The 16,454-nt window shown below is 42.8% G+C and overlaps 1 protein-coding gene across 1 annotated transcript in view; it reads right to left on the minus strand.

The window, feature by feature from the left end:
* Window positions 1-16,454, minus strand: part of LOC149990030 (DENN domain-containing protein 1A-like) — a gene marked incomplete at its 5' end in the record, with an annotated part of 86,860 nt that overhangs the window by 16,927 nt on the left and 53,479 nt on the right. The window contains one exon of the mRNA XM_090265697.1: window positions 10,810-10,911. Coding sequence (XP_090121823.1) covers window positions 10,810-10,911 — 102 coding nt within the window. The remainder of the gene's footprint in view (window positions 1-10,809; window positions 10,912-16,454) is intronic.

The following is a 16,454-nucleotide window of genomic DNA, read 5'->3' on the forward strand; positions in this document are numbered from 1 at the left end:
CACATATATTTAAAAAGTACAGTTCAGTGAGTTGACTAATGTATACATTTGTCTAACTACCACCACAATCAAGAAAGAGGACATTTCTTGTACCCCAAATGCTCCTTGCTGCCCTTTACAGTTAGTTCCTGTCTTTGCCTCGCCAGCCCAAGGCAACCACTCATCTTTCTTCTTCCACTATTGTACTAGCTTTCTCTACTCGAGGATTTTATGTAAATAAAATTAAATAGCATATTCTCACATTTGGCTTCTTTTGCTCAGCATAATACAATAAGCTGCTATAAACTGATGTACAAACCTGTTTGGAAGTATTTTTCTCATTTCTCTAGGGTGAATACCTAGGAGTGGCATTATTGGCTTATATGGTAGGTAGGTGTATGTTTAAATTCACAGAAACTGCCAAACTGTATTCCAAAGTGATTTTACCACTTCATGCTCCCATAACCAGTGAAGAGAGTTCCAGGTAACTTGTGCCACATCCTTGCCAATTTGGTATTGTCAGGCTTTCAAAAACTTTTAAAGTCAGGTTTATTGACATGCTATATGTATGATTTACATACAACGAAATTGATCACTTTTAGTGACAAGTGCTATGAGTTTTGAAGGGTGCATATAGCATCCCACAAGCTCCTGACAACCACTCATTTGATTTCTATCTCTATAGCTTTCCCTATTCCAGAATGACATATAAATAGGTTCTTTCACTTAGCATAATGTGACATTCATCCATTTTGTGGGATAGATCAACAGTTAAATTTTGTTTATTGACAAGCAGGGTTCCATTTTATGGGCATACCAGTGTTGCGTTATACATTCAGTGGTTGAATGACATCAGGATTGTTTCCAGTTTTTGGTGATTATGTAAAAAGCTGCCAAAAACATTCATATAGATGGGTTTGTGTATATATATTTTCCTTTTCTTGAGTGAATTCATAGGAATAGGATTGTTTGGTCTTATAAGAAACATATTTTTAACATACACATTTATAAGAAATGCATAATCTTGTTATTTTAGCCATACCGGTGGGTATACAGCAGCACCCTCATGGAGCATCTTTTCGTGTGCTCATTGGCCATCTGAGCATCTTTTATCGCTGAGTTTCTCTTCAGGCCTTTTGCACACGCTTTCAGTGGGCTCTCACTGAGTTTATGGGTTCTTTATATACTCTCAACAAAATCCTTTTGCAGATATAAGTGATGAAATATTTTCTCTTTTTCTGTGGCTTGTCTCTTCATTTCTGTAATGGTGTCTTTTGAAGAGGATACGTTTTCACGTTTTACGAGGTTTGGAGTTCTCACTTTTTCTTTTATGGTGTGTACTTTTTGTGTCTTATTTAAGAATTCTTTCTTACTCCATGAAGATTTTCTTCTATATTTTCTTCTATTCATTTTCTACTTTTTGCTTCTATGTTTAGGTCTATAATCCATTTTGAAGCAATATTTGAATGAAGTCAAAGTCAAGATTTATTTTGTACCATATGGATATCCAAGTATCTGTTGGAAAAAAAACTATCTTTCTCTATTGAATTACTTTGTCTATTTGTTGAATTTCAACTGACCATTTATATGTGGATTTAATTCGGAACCGTTTATTCTGTTCTATTGAACTATATGTCTATGAATACTATCTGTCTACATTTACTGTAACTTTATAGTAAGTCTTGAAAGTAAGTAACGTAAGTCCTGCACATTTGTTCTGTTTCAACATTGTTTTTGGCTATTCTTGATCTTTCACATATTCATAGATACTTTAAAATCAGCTCATCAGTTAAAAAATACAATAAGAATTAAATATATATAATCAGCTTATCAAGCCCCCCCCCCCTTTAAAGCCATCTGTTATTTGGGTTGGGATTACAGTGAATTTATAGATTAGTTTAGGAAAATCAACATTTTAAAAATATTGAGCCTTCTAATCCAAAACATGGAGTATCTATTTGTTTAGGTTTTTAAAATTTTTTCTAACAAATGTTTACAGTTTTTAGTATACAAATCTTGCACATATTTTGGTAAATTTATTCCTAATTATTTTGTTTTCTTTGCTATTTTAAATGGTACTTTAAAAATGTCATTTCAGTTGCTCATTACTAGTATGTAAAAATACATTTGATTTTTGTATACTAACTTTATCCTGCACATTTGCTAAATTCATTTATGAAACTCCTTAGGACTTTCCATATACCTGATTATGTTGTCTGAATAAAGACAATTTTTCTTCCTTTTTTCTAATTGTTAGGGCTTTTATTTCTTTTTCTTGTCTTAGTGAACTGGCTAGAATCTCCAGTAAAATGCTGAACAGAAATAGGGAGAACTGGCATCCCTTTTTGTTCTCATTCACGTGGGAAAAGCATTCAGTATTTCACCATTTAAGTGTGATGTTGGCTATAGGTTCCTCCTAGATGATCTTTATCACGATGAGGATACCTGTTTTGCTAAGAGCTTTTATTACAAAAAGGCATTGAATTTTCTCTAAAAAAATTTTTTTGAGGTCTATGTTTGATATAGTTTACCTTTTTTAGTCTGTTGATATGGCAAATCACATTGATTGATCTTCAAATATTCAGCCAGTCTATAGTCATTTAATCATGATGTATTATCCTTTTTATAAATTGTTGGATTCAATTTGCTAATATTTTGTGAAAGACTTTTACTTGTGCATTTATAAGGTATATTGGTCAGTAGTTTTCTTGTAAAATCTTTTTTTGGTTTTTATGTCAGGTTAATTCTGACCTCATAAAATAAAGTGAGTGATGTTCCTTTTCCCTCTATTTTCTGAAAAGTCATTGTAAGACTGCATTGGTTCTTCCTTGAATAAATGATAGAATTAGTTGGTGAAGCTGTCTGGACCTGGAGTTTTCATTGTGGAGAAGTTTTAATTACAAATTCAAATTTCTTTAATAGAAACAGTGCTGTTTTTCTATTTCCTATTTCTTCTTGAGTCACTTTTTCTAATTTGTGTATTTCAAGGAATTTGTTCATCAAATTTATAAAAACTATAGGCATAAAGTTGTTTATAATACTTCTTTTCCTTTTCTTTCCTTTTTAAAAATATACTTTTAAAAAATTTTATTTTTTCAATTACAGTTTACATTCAGTATTATTTTTTATTAGTTTCAGGTGTATAATGTTTTTTTCTTCTTGAAATTTTTATTTTTAAATTGAATTCATTGGGGTGACATTGGTTAATAAAATTATATAGGTTTCAGGTGTAGAATTCTATAATATACTCCTCTGTTATTGTATTGTGTGTTCACCACCCAAGTCAAGTCTCCTTCCATCACCATTTATTCCCTCTTTACCCTCTTCTGCCTTCCCCCATAAAAATATATTTTTTATTTTGGAATATTTTTAGGTTTACAGAAAAGTTGCAAAGATAACAGAGTATCAATATACTCCCTCACCAATAAACTCCCTCAGTTTCCCCTTATACGAGGTATATCTTATATAGTACATTCGTCAAAACTAAGAGACCAACATTGGTACGTTATTATTAACTGAGCTCCAAAATTTATTGTGACTTCACTAGTTTTTCTATTAATGTCCTTTTTCTATTTCAGGATCCCATCCAGGATTCCACATAGCATTTAGTTGTCATATTTTCTTAAGTCTTCTCTGGTCTGCAACAGTTCCTAAGTTTGCAGTGTTTTTTATGATCTTGACAGTTTTGAGAAGTACTAGTCAGGTATTTTACAGAATGCCCCTAAATTTGGGTTCACGTGAAGTTTCTGCCATTATTTAACTGGGTTCTGGAAGGAAGACCAGAGGGGTGATGGATCCTTCTCATTATCTCATATCACGGTTATGTAATATACACGTGACATCATTGGTGATGTTAAATATGATCACTCGATTAAGGCAGTGCCTGCCATTTGTCCACTGAAGTTACTCTTTTTCCCTTTACAAACTTTATTTGTTGGAAGGGAGCCACTAAGTCTAGCCCACACGCAAGTGTGTGTATATTGGGGTGGGGGTGCTAAGCTCCTTCTCTTAGAGAATATCTACAGCTATTATTTGGAATTCTTCTATAAGGAAGATTTGCCTCTTATCCTCTATCCACTATCTTTTAATTGGTATCAGCATGGTATCTCTTCCATTCGTTTACTTTTCATTTATCTGATTCTTTACATTTAAGGTGAAATTTATGTAGATAGCATGTAGTTAGGTCTTATTTTTAAATATAATTTGTTAATCTCCTTTAATTGGAGTATTTAGATGATTCATGTTTGATGTAATAATTAATATAGTTGGGTAAATCTATCATCTTGCTAAATTCTCTATTTGTTTCATCTATGTTTGGTTCCTATATCCTTTTCCCCAAAAATCTTTTGGATCTCCAATATTGGCTTATTAGGTAGGTATCTCAACCTTATGTTTGTTCCCTTAGTGGCTCCTCTGAAGTTTACAATATATAACCTTAACTTAACAGTCTGCTTTCAAATAATATTGTATAATTTAGGGACCTTAACACAGCAAATCTCCATTCTCTACCTGGTCTGTCCCTTGTGCTGCTCTAGTCATATGTTCTACTTCTATTATAGCTATGTTATTACACACATCGGTAATTTCTATTTTCAATACTCAATTACCTTCTGTAGAAATTAAAAATGAAAAGTCTCTTATATTCATCCACAACTTTATTATTTCTGGCACTCTTCACCCCTTTTTATCCAAGTTTCTCTCTGTATCAGTTTTCTTCCGTCTGAAGAACTTCCTTTAAAATGTGTTACAATGCAGGTCTGCTGACAATAACTTCTCTCGCTTCTCGTATTTCTGAAAACATCCTAATTTTGCCTTCGTTTGTGAAGGATAGTTTCATTGGATATACAATTCTAGTTTGACAAAATTTTCCTATTATTTTAAAAATATCAGTTCATTATCTTCTGGCTGTATAGTTTCTTACAGTGAGTTTTCTGCCATTACTTCTTCCATTTATATGTCTTTTTTTTTTCCTCCAGCTAATTTTAAGCCTTCGTTTCTATCACTGGCATTGAGTAATTTCATGATCTACTGTTTGTGTGGTTTTGTTTGGGTCCATTATGCTTGAGGTTCACTGTGCTTCTTGGAGCTCTGCATTAATTGTTTTCATCACAATTAAAAAAAAAATTGTCTATAATCTCTTTAAGTATTTTTTCTGTCTCTCCCCATCTTCCTCTCCTTCTAGGACTCAATTTACATGTATGTTAGTCCTCTTGATATTGCGTGATGGGGTCCTGAAGGGTCTGCTAACCTTTTCTAGTCCTTTTCCTTTCTCTGCTTCATACTGTATAATTTTTATTGGTATGTCTTCAAGTTCATTGATCTTTTGAGATGTGGTGCCTAAATCCTTTTAATCCTATCAGTGAAAATTTCAATCCAGGTATTATATTTTTTACCCCTAGATGTTCCCTCTCATTCTTTCAGTATCTTCTGTTTCTCTCCTCATTAAGTTCAGGCCTTCCTTTAAATTCATGACTATATTTATAATCTTTATAATACCTATCTTAAGGTTCATGTCTGATAATTCCATTATGTCTATTATTTCTGAGTTTGTGTCTATTGACTAATTTTCCTCTTGGATATGGGTTACATTTTCCTGATTCACAACACCTAGTACTTTTTTTTTAACAGGATGCTAGTTACTGTGAATGTTATGTTGTTGAGTGTTAGATTTGGTCTTCTTTTAAAGAGGGCTGAAGTTTATTTTGACAGGATGTTGAATTTTTTGCATATCAGGTTGACAGTTTTAAAGCTTTTTTTTTTTTAAAGGAATAGTTTTGTTTAAAACTTTTTTATTTACGTTTAACATACATACATAAAAGTACAAACATCATTGGTGTTCAGCTTCAGGAATTCTTGCCCATTTACCTGGAACTAAGATAAAGATTCAGCACATTACAGGCCTTCCTGAAGCCTTCTCCTATGCTCCTCAAGGCTTGAGTTGAAGCTCTGGTAGGGCAGGGCTAACGCAATCTTCACCTGAGAGCTAATTTTGAGTACTACCAAGGCTTGGCTTCCAGGGTGGTCTCTGACAATTGTCCTGAATGATCAACAAGACCTTCCTATTCCTGCCAGTCAGAGTTTGAAGGATTCCTAGTCTGTGTGAGCTCAACCCCACAACTGGGCAGATCAGTCTTCAGCAGATTAGTCATGAGGACCCAGTTCGATTTCTGGAGCTCTTTTGTTGAGTAGCTCCCTCCTGTTTGACAATCTGACCCACAAATTAAAACCACCTCTTCCTCAGACTCATATCTCTAACCCCTCATCACAGCAAGACTGTGTGCTTGGCTGGGGAGTCCCCTTCTGGGCCAAAGTCCAGAAAATGCCTCAAGGCAGAAAGCCAGGGTAGGGATCCTAGGCCGTACCTTACTTGCTTCCTCTCTCTCAGGGATCACACTCCTGTACTGCTTGGTGTACAATATGTGAAAACAGTTGTTTTCATATTTGTCCTGAGTTTTAGTTGTTAATGGCAGGGGCAGAAATCTAGTTCCAATTATTCCATCATGGCTATAAGCAGAACAAAGGCCTCTTTTAATAAAATTTCCAGCACGAATGCCATGCTTTGCAAGATTTCATCTACCAAAATAACCCAATCCATATGTTCCCTTCATCCTTCCATCTATCTAGTCAGTGGCTGCTAGATCCCTGGGAAACAAAGATGAATAAAACTTGATTCCTAACCTCGAAGAATTCACAATTAAAAGGGAAAGCCAGAAATGAGTAATAAATTATCCTGCTGGTTGATAAATATAATTATACAAGGAGTATAAGGAGCTGTGGGGACACAGAGAAAGATATGGTCAATCTACTTGGAGAGGTCAGGGAACGTTTTTGCAGCCTAATATTTATAGTTAAAGCTTGAAGAATGAGTACAAAATTGATAAATGGGGAGGGACATTTGGAACAAAAGAAACTCCGTATGCAAAGTGTGAAATTATAAAACAACGTGTAAGCTTGGGAGAAATACTAATAGTTCCAAACTCCTATAATACAGGGTCTGAAGCAGTGAGGAGAGAGAGCTAAAGCTATGGGGGAAAAAACCAAACAAAAAACAGGCAGATCGTATCAGGAAGGAGGGCCTGGAACACCACCCTGGTCATTATTTGCATCCATAATTCATTACCATTAAATACAATCTACAGCGCTCACAGGACATGTTTTACATATGCAATATACATTACATTTAACCCTCACCACAACGTTTTAAGGAAACAAAGGTTCAGGGAGCTTAAGCAATCGCCCGAGATCATATGCCTAGTAAGTGAGGAAGCCTGGATATACAAGGCCTGTCCAGAAAAAAGTCCAGCCTTTGTTAATAAAATAAGAACGGTCTGCACAGCATTGATGTAACCTGACAGCCAGGGAGAGTAGACTGGAAGGCACATGTGTGAACAATGATGACTTCACTGTACTCGTCAGTGGGGGCGGCAGATGCCACCAAGTGAGTATGTGTGCTGTGTGGCCATCGCATTCAAAATGACTGAGCGAGTAGAGCAATAATGTGCATCAAATTCTGCGTTAAGCTTGAACATTCCTCTGCAGGAACTATCCGGATGACTCAGAAGGCCACAGCAATGGGCAGCTGGTGATTGGCAGCTTCATCATGACAACCTACCTGCTTCTGCATCATGTATCATGTAGAGTTTTTTGGTGAAACATCCAATGACCCAGGTGACTCAGTGCCCCTACAGCCCAGATTTGGCGCCCTGTGACTTCTGGTTTTTCCCAAAACTAAAATCACCTTTGAAAGGGAAGAGATTTCAGACTATCAATGAGATTCAGGAAAATACTACAAGGCAGCTGATGGCAATTGGGAGAACTGTGTGAGGTCCCCAGGTGCCTACTTTTAAGGCGACTGAGGTATCATTGTCTTACATACGATGTTTCTTGTATCTTGTATCTTCTTCAGTAAGTGTCTCTATTTTTCATACTACATGGCTGGATACCTTCTGGACAGACCTTGTAAACACAGGTCTCTCAGATTCCAAAGCCAAGAAAAGAAACTTGTCTTTAATCTCTAGGTAATGGGAAGTTACAGAAGGTTTTTTGTCTTTAGAAAATTTAAAAAAAATTATGTTCATTGATGAAATGGCTTCAAGTATAGTTAAATATAACTATAACTAAATATAACTAAATTAGGGAAACAGTTAAATTTATGTTTTAGAAAAGTAACTGGTGCATGAGAAAGAAGGGCTAGAGTCCCAAGCACCAGTTCAGAGGCTGCTGGTAACAGTGCAGGCAAAAAATAAGGGCCTGGACGGGTTGCACTTAGGAGAGATGAAGAAGAAGCTTTGAGAAAGGTCTAAGGTGCAGGATCTGTCAGGTGCAGACACTAAGTAGCTTTGGCAAAAGAAAAGATTATGAGGTCAACTGTGGATATGCTGATACACTAAAAGTGCCTGGTCCTGCCGTAGATGCAGGGGATACAACGGTGGCAGGATATGGTTTCTCCTCTCAGGGACTCATAGCTCCCAGAGCCTCAGAGACTGAAACCTGTGGATACCACTGAAACACAGTAAGTGCCTCACTGACCACACGCCCTCGCCATTACTCTCCTTGGAGCCTTCGGTGAGTCTAGAGCCCCGTGCTGGAAACCACTGCTGTATAGAACATCCTCGGCCTCACCATGAAGCAGCCTGCAAACGGGGAGGTGCTTTACGCCCAGGCTGAGGACTGCGAGGGAACTAAGTGTTCTCTAACCCGGGCTGTAATTATCAGCAGCAGTTTTATGAAAAACAAACGCAGGCACCATTTACTGAACACCGACAACGTGTGAGCACTGTGCCGAGCGCCTGATGAACGCTGCTGTCCATTTATGTGTCACAGCAACCCTACTAATTAGTAATAGGCCTGGGACTCGTCTTTTCAAGGTGGGAAACTGAGGCTCAGGGACAGAAAATGGTGTGCCCAAGTGACTTTGTTCTTTGAGGCCACTTAGATAATCATTTTAAAGGCAACTGGGAATGTACCATCTTCAGGAAACCCCTATTACCTTCCCTCAAATTTTGTCACCCTGGTCGCTTCTGTGCCTGATGCCTACGTAGTTCGGCCCCTCCCTGGCATACTGGGATATATATGTAAGTTACATGTCTGCTTCCCCTACTGGGATACGCTCCTTGAGGGAGATGACTAGGTCTGCTTCATTTTCGCCGCCCAATGCCCAGCACCAGGTCAGAGCACTGCAGAGGGGACCAGTCAGTCTGCGCCATCGTTTCTGGGCCCCCACACTCATCCTGAGCTGCCCCAGGTCCCTGGCCACTCCTTACAGCTCAGGTGCCTTTACCGCAGTTGCAAGGTCCACACCTAAGATGCCTATGGCTTAAAGGGAGAGCATTTCCACAAGAGGGTATTGGAGTAGCACTCCTTGGACCAAAAGAACTCAAATTATGGTCAGGAAGCCCTATGAGACAAACCACGCGCCCTGTTCTGACATGAGGAACCAACCTCCCATTGTCTGGTACTTTCCTTTTCCTACTTCTGAGGGAGGCAGCACAGACTTCGGTGTTGTCCACCGGGGTCCTGGGGGCCCAACCTCAGCTCGGCCCCAGCCAGCCGTATGGGCGTGGTTAGGCACGTGCTGGCTGAGGTCCTTTGCTCCCTGTGGAAATTGGGGGACACCTACTCTGTGGGGCTGTGATGCTAACTGAATGCGGTCCTGAAAGCAGAAGGCACCCAGAGAGGCAAGGGGGCCGGTGACTCTGTGGAGCGACACAGTAGGGTTCACTCCTTGGCTCCCCTTCTTTCTAGCTCTGTGGGTGAAATGGGAATAAGAAAAACTCCTTCATGAGAGTGGTGTGAAGGGCACATGAGACGCCAATGACGAGCGCTTAGGACAGTCTTTGCGCGCAGGACATCGGTAACGGCAGCCACTGTTAGTTATGCTACACGCGGAACGTCTGTACAGAGCACCGACGACCCCCTCAGCACCTCGCAGTGAGTTAAGAGCAGAAGAGCACGAAACCTCGGGGCAAGCCATTCACCAGCAAACACCAATCTCCCCCAGAGAGCTGACCCCACGGGGCCAGTGGGGCTCCTGGCAGTAATGGAGCAGCCGTGCCCACAGCCAGGACACAAACCCAGGGACACACACCCAGCCCTGGGCTGGCACCACGCTCCTCTCAATCCAGAACTCAGAATAACTCTAGATCTTTTCACGGGCAGAGCCAGGGAGGTCAGACCACAAACATCAAAACTGTGCTTCCTCCGGAACCCCAATCAATCCTCCTCATTTCGTAAGGACAATGGGGGCATTGGGTCTACTCCAAACAGTCACCCACAAGGCAGCTCTGAGTGGCAACATGAGACAGGCGTGAGGACAGATGTTACCATGGCAAATGTGGTAGGCAGTACTTTTGGCTAACTGGAGCCCACATCCTCTGTAGACCTGAGGTCATGAAGAAAGAATCAGGGCACATGCAGCCACATTCAGAGCGCTGTCAGCAGAAACCTGCTACGTGGGAAATGGCTGTTTGATGATGTCCCAGGAAAAAAAAAGGAGGACTGAAGTGCCCCAAACTGCTCACACTGAAAGTCCTCCCGCCACCTCAGGGGACACGGCAATGTGCTGGAGAGGGATGGCGAGACCCCCAGGCCCCCACAGGAAGGGGGGCCGTCTAGGCCCTGGGACCGCTTCGTGGCCTTCCAGATGAAAGTTATGAGAGAAAAACATGACTGCGGAAATGGGCCACCTCCCAACTTCCTTCGCTGAGACGAAGGTCCCAGAGAGAACAGAGAAACCAAGTGCAATCCTTAGGCCACAGGAAAGCCACAGCTGTCCCCCTACTTCCCTTTCCCCACAGGAGTATGTCACCTTCACGGCCACTCATTACCCACCACGTCATTTGGGAGGCTCTGGAGGTCATCAAAGGGGGTTTCCAGGGTGTTGGTGTCCACGTTAAGGATCACGACGTCATCCAGGGCCATGTTTCTGACTTTCTGCAAATAAGCAAATTCCAAAACAAAATCATTGAATCACCATGAGGACATGGATCTTCTCCCTGGCCTTCTCTGGGGAAGGGGTATAAGGAAAAAAAAAAAAAGACATTTGACAAAAGCTTACTCTGGGGCAGGCCCAATGCTAGGTGGTTCACATTTGTGAGGACGCTAACTGCCCCCCAAACTCTGTGAGCTTGTATGGTCATGCTCAAGTTCCAGGAATGGAAAGGGTTTCACAAAAACTAGTACGTTAACGTGCCCCAGGTCACACAGTTAGGAAGAGAGATCTTTATATTCAATGTTATTTTTCCCTGTATTTTCCGTTTTATAAAATAGAAGCTGAGATCTCAGTCTCGGGCCCCAGGGACTCTGATACACAGCTATGCCCCCCTGACACCCACAGTCAATCCAACCCCTGTCATTTACCGAAGGCTGCATGCCCATCCCACTTTTGGCTCCTGTCATCCTTGGGCATGGAATACAGTGAATGGCCTATGTTAATATTTCCCGTAAACATTAAGTAGAAGGTCACTTTCAATGTGGCTCCATTTTCCATAGGAACCCAGATAGTGAATCACAGCTCAGACTGTGGCTACAGCCATGACTCCATGGGCACAGGGAAAGGGAGACGTGTGTCTACCAGGTGTTCCTGTTGGGGGAGAGGAGGAAGGGATGAAGGCGCAATATGGGAAAAAGAAAAGCCCACCATCCGGGAACAACTCTCCATGGGCTGTAAGAATACTAGACTGTGTGTAGCCTGAGTTTTCCATGTTTAATCACGCTATTTACCCACTGCTGGAATCCATCTCCATTTTTCTCCTGCCTACTCACCACTCCCAATTTTATCCAATCCTCTTACTCCATCACATATCCAAGTTCATTTCTATAGCCTAGAACTCCCAAACTGTTGTATTTCCTCCTGCGCTGGTTAAATAGAAAGACCCTATACTTTGTTATCTAAACTGGGACACTTTGGGATGTAAAAGAACATATGCCAGGGCAAATGCATAAAATGGGACGTACGGTACGTGTAAGAGCAAGAAGTCACTTTCATTATTAGCCATTCTCTGAGCTACTCCATGTGACTACGGAAGCGTGCGCTGCCCAAGGGTGCCTGGCCAGCCGAGCTGGGGCTGAAACCCGCCACCCCATGTGTCTGCCAAGAGGCATCGGTCAGGAATGACGGTGGTAGGAGGGAGGACACACCTTTTCCTAATCCACCCAAGAGCATTGTGTAGGCTAGTGACGGAGCCGGACGTCCTGGTGGCTGTTCAAGCCTAACTCTGTGCACACCCTGGAAGTGCAGAGCAGGTACGACGGACCAGAAGCTTACAGGGGCTTGCTTTATGCTTTACTTACCTAAGTGCGCTGAATTCTTAACAAACCCTGCGAAGTGCGTGTTATTGCCCTCATTTTATGTAACACGAGGGAAATGAGACTCAGAGAGGTGAGGTGAGGGGCAGAGGTAGCACAGCAGCCTCCTCCTGCTGAGACACCCTCTGTGAGACGGAGGTCTGCACAGCCCTCATCAGTGAGGCCGTGCCTGCTGGGGCGTGGGCCCCTCAGGCGCTCACCCGTTTGGCTCACCGCTGAGTAACAACCAGCACCCGACAAAGTGGTCTGGTAAGTGCTCATTAATATGGGCCTACGTTTGTTGGCTCGAACCCTAGACCCTAGTGCAGGACTTGGTGCCTGAGTGAACACTTCCAGACTCCTCCCAGCAGGAGGGCGAGGCCATGCTAGTCAGAAGCTTCCTAGGCTGGACTAACACTCCCAGAGGGCAGAACCCTGGAACCCTTCCACTTAACAAGACCAGGAGCCTCAAGCTTCTGCTACTGACTCCTCCGGGCCATGAGGCCCAGGCCCAGGCCCAAAACCTACCAATAAACTCATAAAGTCTTACCGAGTGCTTGCTATGGGCTGAGACCCACAGAGGAGGGACAAGACTGCCCATTTAGAAGTGCATTCTCCCTCCAGACTCCAGCACTTCTATTATCTGACTGCCTCACTTACAGGGTTAAACACTATGAGCAAACAGTGTTGATGACATTACACACCACCAGCGTCTCACAAAGCACAATCCCTGTTACAGATGAGAATGCTAAGGCTCCTGATGAACTGCCCGGGGCTCCTTAGCTGCCTTCCTTTGCAATCTGGCAGGTTAAACCCCTAGCAGCGTGCTAGTGGGAAGCCACAGAAACAGCCGCAGCGACCACCTTTCCCACGAATACCGCACTTCAGCGCTCCCGCAGCACTTCCACAGAGGTTCTCCCGTTTTCAGCACTGTGGCTCCAGGCGGGGTATCACCACTCCCATTGCAGAGGTGAGATACTGAGGCTCAGAGAGGTGAAGTGGCTTCCTCAGGGTTGGTTATATGTGTACTCTGGCTTCTTCCTCTGTAGAACCGGGAGGATTCCTGTGACCACTTCCCCCGGGCTGCGGGGCACATAGTAGGACTTCTAAATAGTAGCTATTACTATTACTTTTGTTCTACATGCATCAGCCTCCACTAGTCTGACAGCTGTGGAGGCAACGGCCTAAGGGCAAAGGTCCTCTGGCCCCTTTGTAGCAATTGGGGGGCTCTCGCTTCAAAGATACCAGCACCAGAAACTATCAGAGAAGGCGCGAAGGGGAGCTGAGCCACAGCCCAGCTGGGGAGGCCTCAAGGACTGAGCTGAGGGCTGCGGCACCCCAGAATCATCCATATATATTTTTTGTCCCTTCTGACCTTGCAAAGAGCTCCTAATCTTTCAACGCAAGGGGGCAGGGATCCGGCCACTGGAGAGAGGCCGCAGGGGCTGCGAGGCCCAGCGAGTGGCATGTTGGCAGTGGACCAGAGCTGGCCTTGTTTCTGTGCTCCCGGCGGGCCCCAGCAGCGCAGAACGGCCCTGTTGGCGCTCCATGACGGGGCTGGAACGGGCTTTTGATCTCTTCCCACTGCTGCCTGGAGGACTTGCCGGTTAAGCTGTATGGAGTGTTTACTTTTTCAACAATGGTGGCAGGCTGAAGAAGAGGCGAAAACCTGGCCCTTTTTTCTGACTGAGCAGGCCAGGGTCCCCTTAGTAACCAAAATGCCCAAGGACCAGGCTCCAGGCAGGAGCTAGGGCGGCATCGCTCCCTCTTACAGGACAATGCTGCCCTCTCAGTGGCAAGGCCTCCTCTAACGGGGCTGCTGGCGTGGCCTGCAGGGCCTTCCTGAAGCTCAGTGTTCCCTTGGCAAGCATCGGAGGCCAGCTTGGCCTGATGGTGCCTGATCCCTGAAAGGCTCATGGAAGCAAGGGGAACGAAAAAGGCAAAAACAAAATAACACAATCAACTTCAAACTGGGGGTGAGCGAGGGGGCTGCTGGCAGAGAAGGAAGCTGGACCCCTGCTGGGTGCCAGGTCATGTAAGCCCGTCCATGTCAGGAGGGAGACGCTCTCGTCTCCACGGCCACAACAAGGGAACGGGGCTCAGAGGCCCATATCATGCCGCTCGTGAGGGGCAGAGATGGGTTTTGACCCCAGCCTGACTTGAAAGCCTAACTGAAGATGTCCCCAGACCAAGCAGGGCACGCAATTATCCTAACACATTCAGGACTGCTTTCTCTTGCCTTTTGTATAATAAAAATGACATACGCCTAACTGTAAAAAAAAAAAAAAAAAAGGGAAAGACACAAAAGTTCCAAGAGGAAAATCATGGTTACCCTCATTGGTTCGTTTGGAGATGACATTTTGGTGTGTTTCCTTCCCCACTGCTCTGCCCCAATCCCAACTTAAAAAAAAACACAGTTGAAACAATCCTTAATGTTTCTTCCTGCTTCTCTCATTTATTACAGACAAGCAATGCTCCACTTCCTCAGAACCTTTGTAGAGATCATTACTAATTGTTACAAAATGTTTCACTTCATGGAAACAAACCCATCCAAATCCCTTTTGTTGGCTATTATATCCGGTTGTTAAGAAATTATTATATGCAATATTGTCATGGATTCTGTAGGCACAAAGCCTTGTGCTTTCAGATGGATTCCTAGAAGTGAAATTTACTTTCTCCTTCTTAAAAAGTGTCCCTCTCAAACTCAACTTTGAAAAAGATAGCTTTACTTCCAATTATTTTAAAGTCATTTTATCCACAGCTTGTGTTTCCTACTCTAAGTGAAGAAAAATCAGCAAAGACATGAGCAGATGTCAAAATAGTCCTCCAAAAACCCTACCCAATTAAAACACTGACTAGTACCGCGGCACACCGAGACGGCTCTATGGTAGCTTGTCCCACGAACGCATTCCCTCTCTTTTTAGTTACAACATATGCCAAAGCTCCTGCCAGCTGCAAACCCTCCCCTCACCAGACTCTATAGGGTTTTTCTCAGAAAGAAAGAAAAAAAAAAAAATACTGAAACACACACTGGCTTTCCAAATGGCATTTCTTGCACAGAGAAATACATAAAAATGGCATCTTCCTATAAATACTGTTAATCAAAAATGTCTTTCCCTTTATGCTTTGTCACAGACAGACTTAGCATGACCCCTGCCTTTCAGGACAGGGAAGGAGAAAACCACAGTATGGGAGGTGGCAAGGCAACAGAGAGGAATAAGGGATTGCCCCTCCCCTCGTGGGGTGCCTGAGGCGATGCATGCAACATCTTAAATCCCCTGGGTTTTCATCCGTAACATGGGGATCATGACAGGACCCACCTCATGGAGTTGTATGGAAAGGAGTCTGCGTGATTCCCAGGACATCCATAATGGGCATTCAGCCAGCCGTGGCTCCCTGGCCTGCCCACCCCCTTTCCTGAGTGCCCAAGAACTCAGCTAAGCCTGGCTGGCTTCATTCCAGAGGGCCAGGGGTAGCAGTACATTTGCCCTTCCCTGTGCCCCTGTGATTATTCCCACATCCAGACCAAGAAGTCAACATAGAGTTCTTTATAGGTATTCAGTTTCTCCCCTAGACTGTGGGCTTCTCGGGGTCACGAGACAGATCTCTATAATCTCAGCTCCCACCCAAGTTGGGCAATTCGTGAATGAATGAGTGAGTGAATAAATGGGAGGCAGTACAGCCATCGGTGAAGAGCACAGGATCCAGAAGCCAGTATCTCTGAGTTCTAATCCAGCTCCACACTCACTAGCTGTGGAAACTTGGGCATCCCACTTAATCTCTCTATACCTCAGTTTCCTCCTCTAAAAACTGGGGGTGATAACAGTGTGTCCCTCATTGGCTTGTTATAAAGATTAAATGGGTTAACCTTTTTAAGGTACTTGAGTGGTATCTGGCACATGTGCAGCTTAAGATAAGCATTTGTTAAATAAAAAGGAACACTCCTTTGAAAGTAATAGTAATATTCCACACCTTTACTGTAGTGGTGGCAGTTTCACGAACATTTAAAACGGTCAAAATTCATTGAATCATGCACTTTAAATGGATTGTTTGTTGTACATAAATTATGCCCCAATGAAGCTGATGAAAACATTAGTACTATGTCCAGAAGACAGAATAAAATCACAAGAGACTAAAAGTAACAATGCATCGATGACGGTGAAGGGATGCTACATGACAGGATCATTCTT

The sequence above is a fragment of the Furipterus horrens genome, unplaced genomic scaffold, assembly GCF_987537825.1.
Source record: "Furipterus horrens unplaced genomic scaffold, mFurHor1.1.pri manual_scaffold_39, whole genome shotgun sequence".
Lineage (NCBI taxonomy): Eukaryota > Metazoa > Chordata > Mammalia > Chiroptera > Furipteridae > Furipterus > Furipterus horrens.